The 21,408-nt window shown below is 39.3% G+C and overlaps 2 protein-coding genes across 2 annotated transcripts; both read left to right on the plus strand.

Moving 5' to 3' along the window:
• The first annotated feature begins 9,779 nt into the window (after positions 1–9,779).
• On the plus strand, positions 9,780–14,495 carry LOC110068120 (transmembrane protein 205-like). The gene is made up of 3 exons (XM_020775494.2): positions 9,780–10,053; positions 12,603–12,766; positions 13,416–14,495. Exons 1-3 carry the CDS (start codon positions 9,870–9,872, stop codon positions 13,704–13,706), a joined length of 639 nt encoding a protein of 212 aa, XP_020631153.2. The 5' UTR covers positions 9,780–9,869; the 3' UTR covers positions 13,707–14,495.
• Positions 14,496–18,904: 4,409 nt separating this feature from the next.
• Positions 18,905–20,893, plus strand: LOC149104340 (uncharacterized). The gene has a single exon (XM_089272213.1). The coding sequence runs from the start codon at positions 18,905–18,907 to the stop codon at positions 20,891–20,893; it is 1,989 nt and encodes a 662-aa protein (XP_089128339.1).
• Positions 20,894–21,408: the final 515 nt, after the last annotated feature.

Consider the following 21,408-nt stretch of genomic DNA (forward strand, 5'->3'; position numbering starts at 1 on the left):
ATCGTATTACGGTAATTTGGCATGGGATCGTGCCAACACAAACTGGCGGGTATGTTTGTACCCAAATAAACAAATCAAACCGCAAAATGGTTTATCCTGCTCTCGGTTTTCACGGAATGATCTTCCGGCTTTGTCAGTTAATATTTTCCTTCCTCTATATTCTTTAAGCGGAGGGTGTTGAACAATGCTTGAAGAGGGGAAGCTCTAATTCCTTCAAGTACGGATGAAGTGAGAACAGTTTTGAGGCACCGTTTCCTTAATTAATGATTTTTTTTTTCTTCCCCCGCACTTGGTGCGTCATGTAAACTTCACCAGGAAGCCCAACCGCACGCGAGGCAAGTGGCCGCTAAATATAGCTGTTTGAGAAATCTAAATTATGCAAGAAACTCTGAAGAATTAAGAGGCCCTGCGCCTAAGAAACGACCGATGATTTCCGGCTAAAAAATAAAATCGGCCGATTTTTATCTCCCAAGTAGAGGTTACCGAATACTATTTAAAAATGAATTTCTTTTGTTTCAGTTTCGCTTTAAACCAAAAATATCGAGCCGCAAACTTTTTCCGTCTGATAGCAGCAAAATCAGGCCGAAAATAGGACCCCGCAAAATACTGTTCAGAAATTACTATCGCGACGCAAAATAATGAGAAAACTACACAGTGTTGAAGAAAAAGGCCTTTTAATGCAATATCATTCGATAAACATCAAAAACCTGCCGAAGCGATTAAAAAATAAAGTTTCAAATGTTGCATACTAAATTAGATGGAGCGTTGGAGCTGATTTTAAAATAATTATTTCTCAAAAGTTCAACGCTTTTGAAAGCAATCACAGTGATGAATTAGACATTGGAGTGATACACATCACGTCTCTGGAAAATCATTTTTCGGCCAAAGTATATTGACCTTGTACAAAGCGTTCAAAGTTACCGTGTTTACCGTTATCCTGCTACTTCGGCGAAACACTTCTCTTTTGCCAATACGACCGTGGATAGCGTGTTAAACGCCACTTTAAACCTTGCTAGGCATTCAAAGACCATCCTGAGTAGAAGGACGTAGAATTGAAAGGGACAGGAAGATGAAAAATACGCAGAAAAAGAAAATAACTCGAAATTACCATCTGCTAACGAAATTTGAATCTCGAAAATGTCGTCGCGTGACAGCGGCCATTGACGTCATTTGTACAAATAGCGGCGGAATCCAAACGAATGCACAAATAGGGAAACAATTTTTCCCGGCCAGAAAACATTTAGTGGAACATTGTTATGTTATTTTTCACAAATGATGGTCACTCAAAAAGAAAAACTTCCCCAACCGCCACACCGTTTTGGCCGCAGCGTGATCTGAGTTATGGGGTCACGACTAGATCCCCAGCTGCTGACCGCCGAAAGGACATTGCAGACTCGTTTTCCCACGCTCTTGCGACTTGACGTGACAAATGACGTCAATGGCCGCTGTCACACGACGACATTTTCCAGATTCAACTTTCGTTAGTAGATGGTAATTTCGAGTTATTTTCTTTTTCTGCGTATTTTTCATCTTCCTTTCTCTTTCAATTCTACGTCCTTCTACTCAGGATGGTCTTTGAATGCCTAGCAAGGTTTAAAGTGGCGTTTAACACGCTATCCACGGTCGTATTGGCAAAAGAGAAGTGTTTCGCCGAAGTAGCAGGATAACGGTAAACACGGTAACTTTGAACGCTTTGTACAAGGTCAATATACTTTGGCCGAAAAATGATTTTCCAAAGACGTGATGTGTATCCCTCCAATGTCTAATTCATCACTGTGATTGCTTTCAAAAGCGTTGAACTTTTGAGAAATAATTATTTTAAAATCAGCTCCAACGCTCCATCTAATTTAGTATGCAACATTTGAAACTTTATTTTTTAATCGCTTCGGCAGGTTTTTGATGTTTATCGAATGATATTGCATTAAAAGGCCTTTTTCTTCAACACTGTGTAGTTTTCTCATTATTTTGCGTCGCGATAGTAATTTCTGAACAGTATTTTGCGGGGCCTTATTTTCGGCCTGATTTTGCTGCTATCAGACGGAAAAAGTTTGCGGCTCGATATTTTTGGTTTAAAGCGAAACTGAAACAAAAGAAATTCATTTTTAAATAGTATTCGGTAACCTCTACTTGGGAGATAAAAATCGGCCGATTTTATTTTTTAGCCGGAAATCATCGGTCGTTTCTTAGGCGCAGGGCCTCTTAACACTTCTTGTCGTCTCGATCATGAAGACACGGTGGAGACATGAAAGTGGTTCACTAAATACTGAGAAATTGAATTTGAACGGATTAACTTTCGTCTGCCTAATCTTCTAGTATTATGGAAATAAACACCCTTTTAAAAGCAGGAGTGTTCCCACATCCTGTTTATTTATCTATCCCTCGATCGAGTTCCCTTCTATCTTTGACCCTTTCTGTTCTAAATCCTAAAAAAGCGAATCGTTTGTCACGGAACTAAAGATAGTTGCAGTAAAGTTTCTTCCATACGGTTGTAGTTAATGCTGTTCTCGGAGTGGTTGCCCCTTTGAAGCCTGTGGTGGACGTCTTAGTGCCCAGTGGCAGTTATTTATTCCGTTTTGCGCTTGTTGGAACGTTTTGCGCCTCTTTCAAACGTCCAAACGTCCGAGTTTCAAATTGTTGTATTCCTCTTTCCTTTTTTTTGGTATAAATAAATGTTGTAGTCGTCCTGCCATTGAAAAAAAGGCCTTGCACTACTCACAAAACTTTTTTTTTCCCTTGCCCGTGCAGCTAGATTATTTTATGATCTATTTCTATTCCAAAACGGGAACGTGGGTGGCTTCTGATAGGCTTGATATTGATCGTGAAATAAAATGGACTGACAGTCACCTCGGAGCGCGGGAGAGGTTCAAGGATAGAACTTTTTCAAAGTCTCCTAGATCGAGAGAACATAGAGTACGTTATCTTAAAACAAACTGGAAATGAATCATTCTTTCTAAATTCAGTTGTCGAATTTCTTCTCGTTTTAAGGTCTTGCAGAATACGTTTCTTGGCCATGCTGTTGTGAGTTACCTTAGGCCCAGTTCAGACATCGCTTTCTTCCGTGCCAAACTAAATTCAGGGATTAAGTTTGACAAAAGCACGACAGAAGTACAGCGCCTGAATCAAAGTAAAGGAATAAATATGTAATGAAGTTTTATTTTCGTTTTAAGTTCATAGGAAAATTTAATTTTGCGTCGTAGAGATTTGAGCAAAAGGAGAGCCAGTGTTTCTAGTACGTGTTTTATGCTCGCATGGAGGGCGTCGCGAAATTTCAGTGTAATTTACAATGCTATTTTTGTCAACATCTTATCGTTGTGTCCTGGGATCTAAATAGGCAAGAAGCCAGCGATGAGCAAGTATGCTATATATGCTGAAAAAAACATTTCCGTCATGTGTTTGCTCAATCAATTTTGACGAGGGCGTTCTGCCGTGCATGACCACTTCAATCTTGTGCTGAAACGTCTGAAAGGTAAACAGGATGTTTTCTACAACGGAACATAACTTTAAGAAATGACCAAGCGTTAAAAATAACCACTTGTAGCAGATTTCTATGAGTTTTGATCAGATGATGGTTAGGAGCTGTACTTTTCAAACTTATCAATGATTCATTAAGTTTCAATTGAACAAATGGAATCATAACATTGACGGTGTCTGTATATCTGATCTCAACAACTATACATCTTGATTTCTTTGTCCAGCTGTTTTCACCTTAGCTTTAGTTTCAAATTAGTTTTGATATCAATCATTCAAAACAGTATTTTGCTACATTTCCAAACCCCAGGAAGTTCAAATTCATTCAAAACACTGCTGCGTGCTGTACTTTCAAATCTCTTCTCGGTGTTTGGAAGTGTGGTCAAACACGGTCTCGTATTTGATGCACTACCTATCACTGAAGTGGCCAAGACAAGTCAGTTTGTAAAAGAATTTCATTTTTAAATGGAAAAAGTTGGCCTTTTTTCGCTTCATATTCCAACACTCACCCACATACACATGCAGCTAAAGACATATATCATTTACAACGCAAACAACCCGTTATGACCGCTCTAAAAGAATACTCCCAAGAAAATTAAAGGATTCATTACCCAATAATGCGCATACGTGTTTGGATCAGGCTAACAGATAAGGTTTCTGAACTAAAAATATCAAGGGTACTGCACGTGCAACACTAAACGTTATGACGACTTGGATTTTAGTACAAAAAATTGCTTCCAAAGAGGAACAAATATTTCACGACCTGTAGGTTTATAATCCATTTTTCAACTTGCCCAATCTTAACTTGGCAGACGTGTTCATTTCAGCCGACTTTTTACTTCCCTTTACATGGCCTGACGGGTCAGTTTCTTTACTCTAACGAATGGCGTCTGCGTTATTGCACTACAAGCAAAGCTTATTGACGTTTTGTATCTTAGTTATCTCGTGCTTGTTCTTCTTGTATCAGTTTATCAGTTTCATAACGTGCTTGCTATTGTGAAATAACATTCGCTCTGGAATTTATCTGCTAGATCATACGGTATACGTAATTGTCTATTTAATCATTTGATCAGTTGAAAGTCAACAAAACGAAGAACTTTGAACTGATTTCAAACAAACACGATTCCATCCAGCCACAGGAATGTACGCTCTGGAAATTTTTCTAATTGCTGAAGTTATGACGAGGCACAACCGGTCTGTTGATGCGCTGACACAAATCCAAATAAAAAGACGCAGTTTACTTCAAAAAAGAAAAAATAAATAAACGTAGTGGTTGAACAATAACAATTTAGACTGAATGAGAATTCTTGGAATACTTTTGGAGAAATACGGTTATTCTCTTTCTGTTCCGTTATACGCCCTCGCCTTTAAACATTACTAAAATTAAGAATACAGTTATTCACCTCAACACCTTTCAATAAGTTAACTGTTAAATTACCTTGTTATGGAGAGACACTGGGAATATTACTTCAACTAAGTGACAGTGCAAGAAGACTTGGAATTGAAAGAATTTTGAGAGGTGCCTGCTGAACTTAACGCAGACAGCTTGAAATTTAAGAATAAAACTTAACTCTTAAGCTGTCGTTCACGTTTTACAAAACCCAACCCATCTGATGTTTTTCCCTGAAAACGTGATAAAGCTCATTACTCAAACGCGCTCATTCGCGTGTTGATGAAGTATTTCGAACTACAAAGCATTTTTAAAAGGCACCAATCTGGCAAAACATCATTTCTGACAAAGCTAGCATCATGTTAATTTGTACGGCCCAAATGGACAAGTTAAACGGTCGCAAAATGGTTTGTACCATTCGCTAGCGGGTTTCACGGCATGATCGTCCTTAGTCAGTTAATATTTTTTTCCTTCCTTATTCTTTAAGTGGTGAGAGGAAACTTACAGTCAATTCCATCAAGTACGAATGCATTGACAGCATTTTAAACCACCATTTCCTTTATACCTTTTTCTTCTCCCGCACCTGGCCCGTCAGTTCACCAGGTAGCTAAACGTGACCTCACGGGAGGCGCGCACGTGAGCCGCTAACCCTAGCCGTTTGAGCAACCACGCGTCTTTTTATTTCAATCATGGAAACAAAATTAATTGATTAAATTATTCACTAGGCTTCTAAGGGATTGATTTTCGTCTGCTTCATCGTTTAGTCTTGTGGATCACCCTTTAGAAAAATATGTTTTCCCACATCCTGTTTGTCAATCGATCGAGTTCCCCTCTAACTTTGACCCTTTCGCCATCTAATTAGATGAAAGATAACGAAAATAGTCAATACTTGTCGCTGATATGCCTTTCTGGTAGCGATTGTAACATTCAAATCTGCAGTGAAGAAAGCCTTATATATTAGAGCCTGTTTGCTATTAAAACTAAAAGAAAAAAAAAGTCAGTGATCCATTCCATTTTGTGCTTGTTCAAACTTCCAGCCGTAGACGAAATAGCTTTTGACGTTACGTGCACTATTCACACAACCCGCTTTCTCATTCCCTACAATCTCCGCGCTCGCAGCCCGATGTGTAATTCAAAACGGACATGATACAGTTTCGCACGTGCCTTCAACTCGAGCTTCTCAATCAATCGTAACGACGTTTTCACTCTGAAATCGCATCAAACGCTTTCCGTGCACACTACGCCGTAAAAATTTGAAAACGCAACAATCACCGGTCATTTGGGATTCGTATTTCAGGAAAGCTCGGGCAGAAATCCATGTTTGTCGTAACGCCACCGTTTTCAAAAAGCTTCGTTTTCAAAGTGTTTTCCGTCCAATATAAGCCTCAAAGCCGGCGTTTTCGCGACGGATTTTGAGTGTGGACGGTAAGCCTAACAGTAGAAATGAAGCTGCGTTTTCAAACTTGTCCTGCATGGTGTGGACGAGGCCATGATTTGTGACTTCCTTGTATGAAAATGAACAAAATCAAGAAAAGCTGTTGAAACAATCGCCTGTTAGCTCGCGTTCCCATAGTATTTCTCGTTCCCTCGTGTTTCTGTACCTCGATAGAACTGAGTGTATATATTTTCTTTTTTTAAAATATTTTATAAGAATACCGAGGCTGAAATTTGCGAAACTTTATTATTACTATTATTATTATTCACAATAATATTTTCAGCCTGCAATCAGCAGAAAAAAAAAGAATGTTCAGCCTAGGCCGTGAAAACAATGTTCTTATTCAATATTCCACTGCTTAGCCACGTTGTAAACGGGTTACCTTCGTTAAGCCCCTGGCCAAACGATCGCAACATTTCAACACGACATAACCCAACCTTGTTCGCCCATCTGTAGATATGTACTGGTATTCTGTTGTTCTCGTTTCTGGTTCGTAAAATTCAATTAATTAAAGCATCGTTGGATCACCGGATTTGAAAAAAAAAACAAAACAAAACAAAACAAAAAAAACATGGAAAAAAACCGACCACGGCCAATGTCCGGTATATACGTATGATATTTACAATTTTATTTTTGGCAACACTTTACCGTTGTGTCATGTGATATAAGATGCAAGCATGCTAATCATTTCCGTAATGTTCAGGTAATGATCAATTTTGGCGACTGAGGACGATTGCGCTAAAATGACTGAAATTTAATCGGTCTTAAACAGAATGTTCCTTACAACAGAACAAAACTTTAACTTGATATAAAGAAATGTACAAGAGTTAAATATTTCTTGTGGCAGATTTGTATCAAAAGAGAACTGTGTTGGTAAACTTAACTGAACAAGTATTTATCAATAGACGTTTGCAACTACACGCCTGAAAGATTTAAATTCGAACTCGGAGCCTGCTTCGGGAAGTAACCAATAGTTTGGCAAAGATGGAGGTTTTCTTCTCCAAATGGAAAAAGTAGGCTTTGACGATTGTTTTGCCTTAGGTGGAATGAAATATTTTAACGAGCGGGAAAATAAGACTTCAGTATGCGAAAAGGGCTAACGTAAATTAAAATCCACCATTCTATGAAAAACCGGAACAAAAAGTTAGGACATTGTGGGCTTTGTAATCCATTTTTCGTGACTTTAGTTTCAGTACTTCCCTCCGGCCTGACTGTATCGCAAGTTTTTCGTGGGAACCTAAAGCATGTAAAGAAATTGCATGTCCGTTATTGTACTTTCAGTTTATTAGTTAACGCTTTGGTATATCTTAGTTATATTATGCTTTCTCCTCAATCTTGTATCTGTCTATAGTTGTTATAAATAAATGAAGTATAAATGAATTTATCGGCCTGCAGATTATGCGATTGTCTTTTTTTAATCAGTGATGTGGCAAAGCCAAGAACTTTGTACTCTGAGTGCCAAAAAACACGATTCCAACCAGCCACAGGAATTTACGCGCGAGGGATTTTGTCGTTATTGCTGAAGTTCTAATCTTGACACAACCTGTCTGATGATGTTATGACTCAAATCCGGATAAGTAGACCAAGTTTACGATATTCTTAATAACAACAATCAACGCGATAGTCATTTCACAGTAGCAATTTAGTAAAAGACAATTCTCAAAATACTTTCTGGAGAAATACATTGGTTTTTCTCTGCTTGGTTATACGCCCCTGGCTTTTCTACGTCGGGCAACTTGCAAAAAATAAGTTATTTTTATTGATGTCAGTTATTCACCTTTACACCGCGCGCTAAGTTACCTGTTAATTACTTGCCTCTAATTTATAAGAAGATGCGGAACACTACGTCAGCTTTGTTGAAAATCTTGCTAAGCTTACAGTTCAAAAGGGATTTGGATTTGAAATTCAGTTTGTTAAAGAATTTTAAGAGGCGCTTGCTGAATGCTTTAGAAATAAAACTAAAAATTACATCTTGAACCATCGTTTACGTTCTACAAACCCAACCCACACAAAATTTCTCTTCAGTGTGTCGATAAAGCATTTCGAACTAAAAAAAATAATTTAGGTAAAAAGCCTGCTTCCTGTTGAAAATCCCGCACTTGTCCTGCGTAGCTATCCACCCTCATAAGCCGATTTAGAAACCACACTTCTGAAATAAGTGAAAATGTTAGGTGGCCAGTCTGGGCGTTCATATCTTTTACGTTAAAAACATAACAGGGTTATAAGATTTTACTGATGCACCCCGTCGTTAGATATATACCAACTGTTCGATTAAAAAGATTGGCCTGATTTGTCCTTTGTAAGATCGATGTAGCAGCTGAGACTATAAGATTAAATGTTAGAAAAATTTTGCTTGCACGGATTGTTGTGCAGTACCATTTATTTTTTCAGTAATGGAATGCCTGTAAATACGATCATTGTTTGATTTAGATCAGGTATAATCATATAATCAATCATCTTAAACAAGCCTATTGATAAACTGTCAATAGAGATAGTACAAGTGAACAGCTCTTTACGTACAGGCAGATTAGGGAAACTCTTGCCCTTTTTTATTATCAATTCCGTCTCAAATCAAAGTAGATTTCGTTCTTTGTGACCCCTGCTGGGTAATGCAAAATGCAACTGTAATAGTCGAACACTTAAAGATAAATTCTGAACAAGCTAAATGGATACAAGTGAATACTGAACCAATTTGTGCGTGCATTCCCTCCTATCTGTATGCTTCAAGTGTTTGTTCTGTACATTTTCCTTGTATGATTGTGTCATGGATATAAAAAAATAATGTTTCGTCGATGCTCTGTGCATTTTTTTATTCTTGCGGTTGAAATCAACCACGTAGCAAATTTTAGCTCGATAATTGAGAACCACAAGAGCGGGAAATGCGTATGGAAGATTTTCTTTCACGTCAAGAAATTGCCTTGTGGCTGTAACACATCTTTCAGTATTGAAAAAAGAAACTTACGTCGATGCTGTTCTATTTTCAGCCCAATTTCAAACGTTTTTTACCTGAGCGTGTTTTCCACTTGAGTCCAGCCGTTAATTTGGTTAAACTTCTTTCATTGCTGAAGCAGACAGATTTGCAAAACCACCTGGACGCAGAATTGAAATTATTAATAACAATGCTATGACAGTTATTCGACGAGCAGATATATTTGTTTTTTCCTCCAGTAGTTATGTGAAAGCAAATAAAAGTCCCACCTGTTACATAACAGTAACAAGATCGTCAATTTGTTTCTGCGGGATAAAATATTTCTGCTACAGTACTCAGTTACACAATTTTAGCAATAAAATTTTGCTAAGTTGGAAATTAAGGCTGCAAATGTGACTTTTCACGTAAGCTATTTATCCAGTTATGATGCAATATTTTTGTTAAGTGTATCGTTACATACTACAAGTGGATTGTTTAACTTCCGATTATTCCACACGCGCGCATGTTGACATGCACGCAAACTGCCGCATCCGTGACAGCTATAAAAGAAGGTCGACTTGTTCGTTCGGGTCAAACAACATCAGACAGATTGAATCACCAGCCAAAGCAAGCCAGAATCAGCTCCGTTCAGCCGCAAGACTTTCATCATGACTTTTAAAGTGTGTGTTAATTTAGTGGGCCTGGCCTCTTTGTTAGTGCTTGCCACCTTATCCTCGCGAATCTCCGAGGAAATTCACCGAGGTAAATTGCTGACGACTGCCTTGGGACTGCTACACTTGTACACCTTTGCGACCTGGCTTGGAATGCAGTTCTGGGTCACTTTTGTTGCCGGTGAGTAGGGTTGGGTGGAAATTTTGTTTTCCACTTACTTAGAAGTGAGTTCCTTGAAGACCTTTTTCCCCCTGGTTTTTATTGAAGACAATGTGTATTTTAAAGTGTTTGGAAGAAGCCAATTTCATCGGTATGGGAACACGATCCATCAGGACTGAAGGGGAGTGAAATTGTTGCAACAAAACGAGTCATAATATCTTTTCCTTTTATGCCCCATACGTTTTTTGATAAGCAGGCTGCGTAGGTATAGCTGGCACATACAGATACTAAGTACAGTACAGTATTTAAACGCAGCATATCCTCAGTGCTGTTAAATTGTTTTGATAGAATATTTTCAAAGCCTTGTTGGTCGGCAAAAGAAAATGACAGCAGAAATTGTAAACGGGCGTTTAGGGTGGGTCTGTTAGTAATGGAGGTACTCACTGAAAACGTGCAGAAGCCGTTCCGTAGCTGAGGAAGACATCACCCACGTAAATACTCTACGCAATTCTAGGCTTCCGGCGTTGATAAATGTGTTCGAAATCCTGTTAAAAGGTGAAAAACCCTTTCAACGCCCAAGTGAGTGGAATATGCAACCTCATGCAGACCTCCTAGAAAGTCATATCAAGAGTTTATTTATTTTGCTTAACCGCCCTGCAGTGTCAATAGGAAGTCTTCAAAAGTTTCACAATAAAGATTGGGTTTAAATAACAAACTCAACAGGTGGGCCTTCAAACAGGAAAATACTTGTTTAGATCGTTTAAAATATCTCTGACCTTTGGGTTGTTTTACAATTATGAATCATATGAGATAAGGTTATTTATCAGAATACAGAACACCTTCTATAAAACGCTCTGACTTTTCGAGACTTTGTATCGTCCAAGTGGCAGATTAAGGCTAAGGAGCTTATCAAAAGCCTTCTGATAGCTTAGGGGGGTGGAAGAATATTGAAATCACTCTGAGTTTTTTCTCACGGAATGTTTCGTGCAATAATACACTGAGTTTCTCGTGTTTCCCAGTGATTGCAATCGTTAATCGTCTATGACTGTAACTGTTATGCCATTGTCTTGGCAGAGATTGCCCTCTTTCGTCGAAGGGTAGTATCGATATTATTATCTTGTATCTACTGCGTGTAGAAGGTCTGGTACAAGCCACAGATTTGCTGCTTAGGAAGTAGACGATTAACTTTGGGAAACAATTTTATAGGATGACAATCGATTGACGCTCCAGGCAACAAGTTCACAGACTTCACATCTACAGCTGAAAATATGTTTGTTTTAATTGCAGTATCCAGTCTTATCGAATGCCTGTCCAAACTAGATTAATACGGTCTATTTGCTTTCTTTCTTTTGTACATAACACGACAAAATTTATATCTGCTTAACACAGCTTCAGTTTTAACTTGTTTGCAATTTGCTGCCATTTGACTCGAGTCCTTTCTTATACACCCTGCGGAGACAGACAGACCCTGAACAGACAGGTTCTGGGGAGCACTGGGTCTAGTCATTATATAACACGGGTTGATGATTCATAATTCAAATACTTTATGAAAAAAAGCTCACGTGCATAATAGTATTTCTCGTGTTCAGTGTTTATCCTGCTTTGTGGGCGTGGCTTGAATTTTTTTTCCTTCCCAATGGGTACTAATTCTTAAACAAAACATCATCTCCCGTGTTTTTTTCTCGGCTCAATACCTTAAAAGGTACCGTAAAAGCTCTCGCTGTGGACCTTTTGAGGCTGAACACCCGAAGAGGCACCAAAACTGCCTCTTTTAACCCCTATAAGGTACGTCGAGCACCCCCCGTGCTTTTTATATGGAAGTCCTCCCCCCGGGACTGAACGCACGCCTTGTGCCATATTTACCTCTGTTGAATGTTTCCGCTGAAATCTTTTTGTTGTTATCTGTTCAGTTGAAGTTACCGTTCTATTTAGTCGATCGTCGACTAGTTTATCCTCTGATGGGTCGATGAAGTTTTTTCTTATTGTATAAAAGGTGAACAAAATGTCTTTGTACAACTCAAAACATTTATCATCGTCACTGATGTTTCTCAACTTAAACCATTGTTAATAGTATTACAACCATTCATCGAAAAAAAAAATACAAGAAGATCATTCAGCAGTGGCCTATGACTTTCTGCAATCTTCGTTTTTCTCATGTGTTAAATATTCTAATTTAGAAATCTTGTAATAACGCGAAATTTTATTCTTTCGAGAAATTTCTTGAGTCTCAAGGTGTATACTAAACAAATGGATAACAATATTTAGAGAGGAAGCCAAATAGTCGTTTTCATGTGAGTCCTCTATCCTCGGGGGGGGGGGGGGGGGGGGAGGGGAGTACTGCCATAAATTTCGGATAGGTGTGTTCCGCGAAGGGTCTTAAACCCTGACCCTATTTGAGGATGAATCAAACGAAAATTGCTATCCTGGCCGAATTGGAATTTGAGGATGTTTATGACCTTTTATAGCAATGGTAAAAGGTTGCTAAATTCCAAAGTAGCGAGGCTCATTACTTCTGAATTCTTAACCACAGCCTATCGTCATATATGACAAGCTGATGTGTCTCTTTGCAGGTTACAAAATGTACTTCACCCTGACCAGACACAACTTCGGTCACTTGCAGAGTCAGCTCTTCCCAGTCTACTTTACCGTGGGGTCATGTTTATCCGCCGTCGCCTTAGCAACGTACTACCTCATGCATCCCGTTCAGATGTGGAAAGAAAACGAAAATATTCAGGTAAATTGCAAGATAGAGTGTATTTATTACATAGAGTTAGCAAATATCGGCAAAAAGTGACTCGTTTTGATGATAATAAATAAATAATAATAAATAACTCGGAACTGAGCCTGATTAGTGCTTAGTAAACGAGGACGCATATTCGCCACATTAGAATCGGGAATAAATCTCAGGCGAATCTCATTATGCAGTACTTAGAGAACGACCATTATTTTTTTGAGTTTGAGAGGGGAGAGGGGGGGGGGGGGAGGGGTCGGGCAATTTCCAAAGAAAATTCCTTCACACCAAAAACTGCTGAAAAAAATTCGCGCAAGGGGAGCCATGGGGAAAAAATGAGCAAGTGCTTCCTACTAACCAGGTCCTGTTTTAATTTCGATGTTAAAAAATTCTTACACAAGCTAAGCTATTGCCCACCAAAAAAAGTCATGTAGGGAGAGAAAACAATTTCATGTCCCAGAAAATTGCCCAACAGCCCCTTCCCCCCTCCGGAAAAAAAGGTCCGTCCCATACTGGGGCGCTGTATTCGAAGCCGTATTGTCCCTAATAATGATCCATATAGGTGTCTAGGAGATGAGACCCGTTCCAGTCTCTGATGTGCCTCTTGCGTTTCCCATCATAACCTTTTCACATGGTTTTTTGCTTTTTTCAGATTTCCGGCCTCGCTGTATCAATGTTGGCCACATTAATAAACAAGCTGTTTCTGGAACCAAAAACGACTGCCTTGATGACAAAACGATACAGTTACGAAAAGGAACACGGATACGGTGACGATGTTGGGCCCATCAAGGACGAAGCCTTTAAAAAGGACGAAACGTACGTGAGGATGACCCACGAGTTCTGCATGGTACATGGGTTCACATCAATGGCAAACATTCTCTCCTACACTGGGTGCATTCTTCATTTGTGGTATCTGACTAGGAGTCAAGTGTTGGTTATCTAATAAGTCTTTTATTTGGGTCGCGTGGCAACACAATCATCGTATTTTCTCGGCAATCTGCTACAGTTGTCGTTTTTGTGTATTTGAATCCAGAGGAGTTTTTACCTAATGACAGCAGCGAACTGTTTCGTCAAGGTTTTCAACAGTATTTATATATTTTGTCGGCCTCTGATGTCGATTTATTTGAATATTGTAATGCGCTTTTGATCACTATATGTTAAAAAGCGCAATATAAATTAATAAATTATTATTATTGATTATTAAGAATTCTGCTGACAGACAAGCATTGCCTTCAAATTATATTTGGGTACATATACAGATAGGTTATAAAGAGCGTATTATTTAATAGTATGTTAACGTTAATAACCCACCGGAGGATATTGATCCGTCAAATTATTTTTCATCTTGTTTGGTTGTTATTTTAGTAAACTCGCATTGCTGGAGTAGAAACTTGATATACAACGGGTTGGCAGCTTTCATTTCCCTTGATAGTTTTTTTAATTTTTTTTTTTTTTTGCAATTTTGACCGACGAAAGTCCTTTGGCTGTGTTGTTGAATTCAAGCCGGGAAGCTTACCATAGAATTATTGCCTACGATATTTAATTTAGAAAATTTATAAGGTATGCGATATTTAACTAATTTAATGCTTTGTCGAGCTTCAACATGTCCAATGTTCCGATTTATTTTATGGTCAACGAGACAAAATAAACTTATAAAATCACATTGACTCTGTAATAATAAAACGAAAAGCAGAAACACGAATGTCAATAAAATTAGCAACTGGTTCATTTAGCTGTGAGTATATGTTTTGTCATATCAATCAGATAGACCCTTGTTTCCGGCCGAGTTTCACCCCCTCGGGAGGTTCTTGTTTTCTCTGCTTGCACAAAGAAGATCATTTTCTTTACCAGAAAATAAGAATCATCAACAGTGATTACACCTCCCGTGTGCGACCACCCAGTTTGTAAAAAACAAAGGCCTCAGTGGATTAAATAAAGTAACCTGCAATATTTAGAGAGGAAGCCCCACCAGCCCTAGCTGGTTTCCATGCGGGTCCTCCATCCTGGTCGAATTGGAATTTGGAGATGTTGGTTTTTGTGGAAGGAGGAAAACCGGAGAACCCGGAGGAAACCCTCGCAGCAAGGCGAGAACCAGTAAGGAGGGCTCCACTCAGAAAACCACCTTTGGCGAGTTGGATTCCCTCACTAAATATTATTATTATTATTATTATTATTATTATTATGTAAACACTGTTGAAATAGGTTTTAATAGTTTATTTCTTTTACTTACTTTTACCTTGTATATACCTTATTTATAAAAAAAAAAAGTAGTAGTAGTAGTATTAGCATTAGTTGTAGTAACCATGATATCATGACATATATGATATGACGATGATGATAATAAATTATTATTATTATTATTATTTTGATATTATTATTACTATTATAATTACCGAAAACTTAAGGAACAACAGAATTTCTGAATTTTTTACCAGATACATGTAAGATTCAAGTTTGTATGGAAAAGTGCTCAATAAAGTTTGCTTTTTTAAAAATTTAAAAAAAAAAAAATTATTATTATTATTATTATTATTACATAACCACTGAATATATTAATGGCCATTCTCGTCCCCAGAGCCTCCGTTTCTTTGGTGACGTCGACATTTTAAAACGAGTAGCACTGGGGACGAAAATGATTGATGGCTTACTTCTCAAACTCATTAGTAATTCATCAAGTTTAAACAAAGGAAATCAGGACTGAGACAGTGTTTGGAAATCTGATCTTAATTAGCATAAATTTTTACGATCTTATTTCACCGTTTTCTTTTTAGTTCTAGTTTCGATTGAGAAGATACATCAAACACCAAAGACAGAGGTTGACTACATTTCCGAACTCCTCGAAGTTGATCAAAAATACTCCGCTACGCGTCGTATTTTCAACTCTCTTCTCGGTGTTTGGAAATGTGGTCAAACACGGTCTTTCGTGCTTGATATATTACATGAAACAACATGCTGTAGATTGAGCGAAACAAGCGAAGTCATTCTTGTCTAAATAGAATATGGAATTTGCCTACACTGAGTTTCGTATTCCGCTTACACTAAAGCTTACATGTCCATATGCTGTTTATAGTTACTATTCCAGGACTATTGCACCGAAATTTTTTGAATTCAATTGTAATTTGAAGAACTAGTACAGTACAAAGACAAGCCGTGAAATGCACGGAAAGCAACTTTGAAACGATCATGGAATGAACGTGCTGCTTTTCTTGTCGTGAGGCAAACTTTGTCTCCGACGGCAAATACCAAATTCACCTGAGCGATGTACATGTCAGCACGCTGTCGTAACCTTACAATTTAAAATAAGAAATACCCAAAACAATCTCGCGCTGTAAAGTAAGGTCTGTAACCAGAGAGTACACGCCCCTTATCTAGTAATCTTTTAGCTGACCCAGTGTATCGGCTTTCAGATCGTTTCAGATATGTAACGCCAGGCTGGCGTTACATATCTTCGCTACACGGTAATGACGAGCCCCAAAAAGGGCGAAACAGCTGTCCACTGTTGTGATCCTACCTTATCGGTTCTTGTCATGTTGGCGTCTCGAAACGCTTTTCACGTAGTATCAGCCTTGCACTCTATTCCTTTGCTTACTTGTAGCCTACTTGTAGCCTACTTGTAGCCCAAACATTGCAGTCTGTGTCAGGAGCCATAATCGGGGACGGAGACCGTAAGCGCGCGCCATTTCTAGTATTAAGGTTGTCCCCATGATATGGGACGATAATTCTATTTTTAGAACAAATTGCGCCATCGCCTGCGGCACACGCGCGTACATGCTGCGAGGATTTTTGCGGATGTCGCGCGGAGGAAATGGCGTCCGAAATTCCCGAAAATTTTCATGTTTTTGGCCCACAACTCAACGCGTTCACGTCTGTTGGAATTTTGCTTAAGTATTTTCGTCGTAAGCTGCTCCAGTTTGAGTGAAGTAAGACAGTGTCGAATTTAGGTATGTTCCGCTGTAAGCTTATATATATCGCTGACCAAGTTGTGTTCCGACGGATGCTTCTTTTACATGAGCTGTACATTACTCCACTTTAAATTTCACATATGTTGAAGATTAACAGCTTTTCCATTACACAGCAAAAACCTAGCTGGATATATTTAGATATAGCAGAGCTTCAGGGCTTCATAGTTTCCTAGCTCCTCTTGCCACACACTTGCGAGGAATTTGTCAGTCTATCGCGACCGAAAAGTAAAACAAAATAGTTGCTAGTTTGAGTTTCGCTTGAATTTTAAGCAACGCTTGATGTTTCATCCAAGGCCCAATAACCTTACGTCCGTAGATACTGCTCAGTTTTATTCGCGTAAAAATCCAGTAAATTCTCTGTTGTCAATGAATGAGAGCGCCCGCTGATGCGTGTTTCAGTACAGTCAGTAAACATGACAAATTGTACTTCCGCCGCTCTTTCGTGTGAAAGCGCACATCGAACTCAAACAATAACTCTATAGTTTTTAAATATGTTTAAGATTGATAAATGTTTGAGAACATATTAAAAGCTAAGCTGGAAATATGTGAATAAAGCAGAAATAATCAGCAAAGTTACGATGACGCTTTCTTTAATCAACTTGGAATAACGATTTCGAGTTTGTTGATCGAGCTATCAAAACTCCTTGTCTATTTTCATTTTCGCAGTGTAAAACTTCACTATGCTTATGTTGAAGAAACACACATGATGTTAGTAGCCTTTTTTGCGTTCGTGAAATTTGTTACAGCATGTCAGCACAAAAGATAACGAAAGAAATCTTTGTCAAGATTTGTTGACAATTCAAACACCGACTCGGACTTGAAAGTGCACGAGCTGCACTATGAAAATGAGCTAATTGTACGCGTCAGACTTTCCTTTCAAAAACTTTTGCAAACTCACCAAACAAGCAGAAACAATAAGAAACCGTCAAAACAGGTTTTGGTTATGATGACCCATTGTCTGAGAAACTCACAAATTAACTCGATACCAGAGTGTAGAGTTTTCTTGCTTTGTTCTTAAGTCAGAACAAACGCAAAAACCCCCTGGCAAAAACATACGCGTAAGCTTACAACTAGCGTGAGCAGATCTTAGTATTCATTCCCAGCGCGAGATTGAAGTCTTGTTTTCGACCCTGAAAAACCCACCTTTTCCGTTAGCTCAGAGCATAAAACTACATATAAGCGCCCTGGTTCGTATTCCCTGCCTTATTCCCTGCCATCGCTGTGAAAAATACGCAAAAGAATCTCTCAACTCTCACCATTTGATCACACAACGTGACAACATCCACGCGAGAGCCCCCGACACGTGCGTGAATCCGCGCGGATATATGACGTCAGGATGGCGCAATTTGTTCCCGAGACTTACGGTCTCCGTCCCCGATTATGGCTCCTGGTCTGTGTTTGATATCATAAGTAATTACAAACGGTATCACACGTGAGCAAGTTATGTCAACTAACAAGCTTGTATCAAGCAAAACAGCGACTAAATACAACACAGCCATAACATTCGGCTTGGTCTTTATCATTTCAAAGACATTTCACCATAACTTTTCGAGTCACTTATAAGACCTCGATCAAATAACGGTCTACCGGACTAAGCCACAAGAAGTGTCCAAGGATATCCACTCGAATTCGAGAAATATTTAAAACTCTTTGTCTGACTGTCTTTGATAGACTTGATACTCTTTCGGGAAATTCGTCGATATTCCCTCGTAAGGAAAAAACAAAAATGTAACTATCAATAGTTAAACGTGCACTCCGTGGAGTCATCACCTGATCGTGGTGGAGTGGTTTGCGTGCCCCAGTGACCCCTAGAGCTATGTCGGCGGGTGCCATGCGCACCTGGTAGGGTCACCCATGCCGAACAGGTCGAAGAGTAGGGGTCAGACGAAGAGGCTCCCTGGTCCTCCAGGTTGGGGGTTGGGCTGCGGGCTGATACCCGCTCCTGTAAAAAACATGTTATTACCGAAACCAGAAGCAGAATAATTTCAAATGATCTGGGGGACGTCGTGGTCACTCCTCACACCATGAGAGGATCGATGACGCATGGGGGTGAAAGCCAAACGGAGGCCCTCGGGCAGATGAGATCACCGGTCCACCCAAAGAACGTCATGAAGATAGGAAAAACTGGAACGTGAGAACGTTATACCAGAGTGGAAACATAGCACAGGCATCAAGAGAGATGAAGAAGAGAGGTATTGAAATCATGGGAATTAGTGAGACACATTGGACAGGACAAGGAAAAGCAGTGCTGGAGGGGGGAGACACTATCATATACTCTGGCAGAGAAGATGACAGCCACAGAGGCGGAGTAGGAATACTGATGACCAGATTTGCAGCAAGATCACTCATAGATTGGACACCAATAAGCGAAAGAATGATTACAGCCAGGTTCTATTCCAAGCATGTTAAGATGACGATTGTACATGTATATGTACCAATAGAGGATGCAGAAGAGTCTGTAAAGGACGAATTCTACGAGAGACTACAGGATGTGTTGAATAACAAAAAAGAACATGATATGCTGGTAATCACAGGTGATATGAATGCAAAGGTCGGTGATGACAACCGAGGTTATGAGAGAATCATGGGTAGACAAGGCATTGGGAGAAGGAACGACAATGGAGAAAGACTTCGCGAATTTCGTGATATGAATGAGCTGATAATAACAGGAACGTGGTTTCCACATAGAGATATTCACAAAGCCACCTGGGTATCGCCGGATGGAAAAACGAGAAATCAAATAGACCATGTGCTGATAAACAAGAAGTTTCGTAACTCAGTAATTGACACCAGAGTCTATAGATCAGCAGACATTGGAAGCGATCACCATCTTGTATGCACGAAAGTGAAGCTAAGACTAAGAAAACAACAACCCAAAGAACAGGGAAGTATAAGGGCAAGGTATGACACCAACAAGTTGAAAGAAAAGAACGTTTTGGAAACCTTTTTGATCACTTTGCAGAATAGATATCAGGCATTGGAAGAGGAGTCACCGGATGGAGAGGAGGAGGACGAGATAGAAAAGGAGTTTCATATAATGGAAGAAGCATACACGAAGACAGCAGATGAAGTATTAGGCCGTCCTAGGAAGAAAAGAAAGCCGTGGATAACAGAAGAATCGTGGGCGCTTGTTGACCAAAGAAAAGAGATAAACAAGAGGATTCTAAGTACTCGTTCAGAGAGGATCAAGAAACGACTAAGAACAGAATACAAGGAAAAGAGTAAAGAAGTTAAGAGGAGCATAAGGAGTGATAAAAGGAAGTGGATGGATCGCATCGCAAGTGAAGCCGAGGATGCTGCAAGAAAACAAAAAATGAGAAAACTATACGGATTGACGAAAGTGCTATGCAATGAAAGACCTAAGAGCAGCACAGCCATCCTTGATAAGAGCGGTAATCTCGTGAGCGGAAAGAAAGAAATGCAGGCAAGATGGACAGAGCATTTTAGAGAAGTATTGAACAGAGAAGAACCAACAGATCCTATAACAATGGAAGATGAATGTGCGTTCGAGCTAGGCGAATTGATTGAAGAAATCGCGATCACTGAACCAACAATCGGCGAGGTAAAAGCAGCAATTGAGCGTTTAAAGAATGGGAAATCTCCAGGCGTCGACTCCATCATGGCTGAATTGTTAAAGGCGCACAAGGAATTCTCGGCAACGAAAGTGCATCAGCTACTGGAGAAAGTATGGAAACATGAAAAGATCCCGGACAAATGGAAAAGAGGGTTGATCATCAAATTGCCAAAGAAGGGAAACCTCAAAGAATGTAAGAACTGGAGGGGAATTACTCTACTTTCAGTAGTCGGCAAAATACTTGGACGGATTGTGATTGATCGAATACAGAATGGAGTTGATATCAGACTGAGGAACGAGCAAGCAGGGTATAGAAAAGGCAGGGGAACAACAGAACAGATTTCCATATTAAGGAACATCATTGAACAAGCAAACGAGTGGCAGGCAAGCTTATATATTAACTTCATAGACTTTGAAAAAGCATTTGATTCCTTCCACCTTGAAAGTCTATGGTTAATTATGCGGAAATATGGAATCCCGAACAGGGATTCCATACCAAGGATGGTAAAAGTGTTCTATGAAGACTTCAATTGTGCTGTAGAAGATCAGGCAGAAGCATGTGAGTGGTTCAACATCAAAACAGGCGTCAAGTAAGGATGCAATTATTATATGTCTGGATTTCTATTCTTGATAGCTATGGATTGGATTATGAGAAGGACTGTAGGAAAAGGAGAAAACGGAATCAGGTGGAACTTTGCATCTAAACTCGATGATCTAGATTTTGCAGATGATGTGGCGCTTTTGTCTTCTACTAAACAGCATATACAGAACAAGACTACTAAAATGAATGAGGAGGCAAGACGGGTCGGGCTGAAAATCAACAAAGGAAAGACAAAGGTGATGAGGATCAACGGGAAGAGTCAGGAGAAGGTTGCAGTAGATGGGCAAGATATCGGCGAAATTGAGGAGTTTAATTATCTGGGAGCTACCATTTGTAAGGAGGGAGGAGGAATGAAAGATCTGAAAAACAGGCTGTCCAAGGCCAGAGGCACATTTGCCAGACTCAAAAGAATATGGAACTCAAGGAACATCATGAAGAGGACCAAGCTTAGACTGTTTAAAACCTTAGTTGTACCGGTGCTACTGTATGGATGTGAGACATGGAAGAT

The sequence above is a fragment of the Orbicella faveolata genome, unplaced genomic scaffold (assembly GCF_042242905.1).
Source record: "Orbicella faveolata isolate gen_17 unplaced genomic scaffold, um_ofav_v1 contig_34, whole genome shotgun sequence".
Lineage (NCBI taxonomy): Eukaryota > Metazoa > Cnidaria > Anthozoa > Scleractinia > Merulinidae > Orbicella > Orbicella faveolata.

What these genes read in the sequence shown, in the direction of transcription:
- LOC110068120 (XM_020775494.2), top strand. Translation starts at nt 9,870, where the DNA reads ATGACTTTTAAAGTGTGTGTTAATTTAGTGGGCCTGGCCTCTTTGTTA. An exon ending in CTGGGTCACTTTTGTTGCCG is followed by an intron (nt 10,054 to 12,602) that starts GTGAGTAGGGTT and finishes GTCTCTTTGCAG; the next exon opens with GTTACAAAATGTACTTCACC. An exon ending in AAGAAAACGAAAATATTCAG is followed by an intron (nt 12,767 to 13,415) that starts GTAAATTGCAAG and finishes TGCTTTTTTCAG; the next exon opens with ATTTCCGGCCTCGCTGTATC.
- LOC149104340 (XM_089272213.1), top strand. Translation starts at nt 18,905, where the DNA reads ATGAAGAAGAGAGGTATTGAAATCATGGGAATTAGTGAGACACATTGG.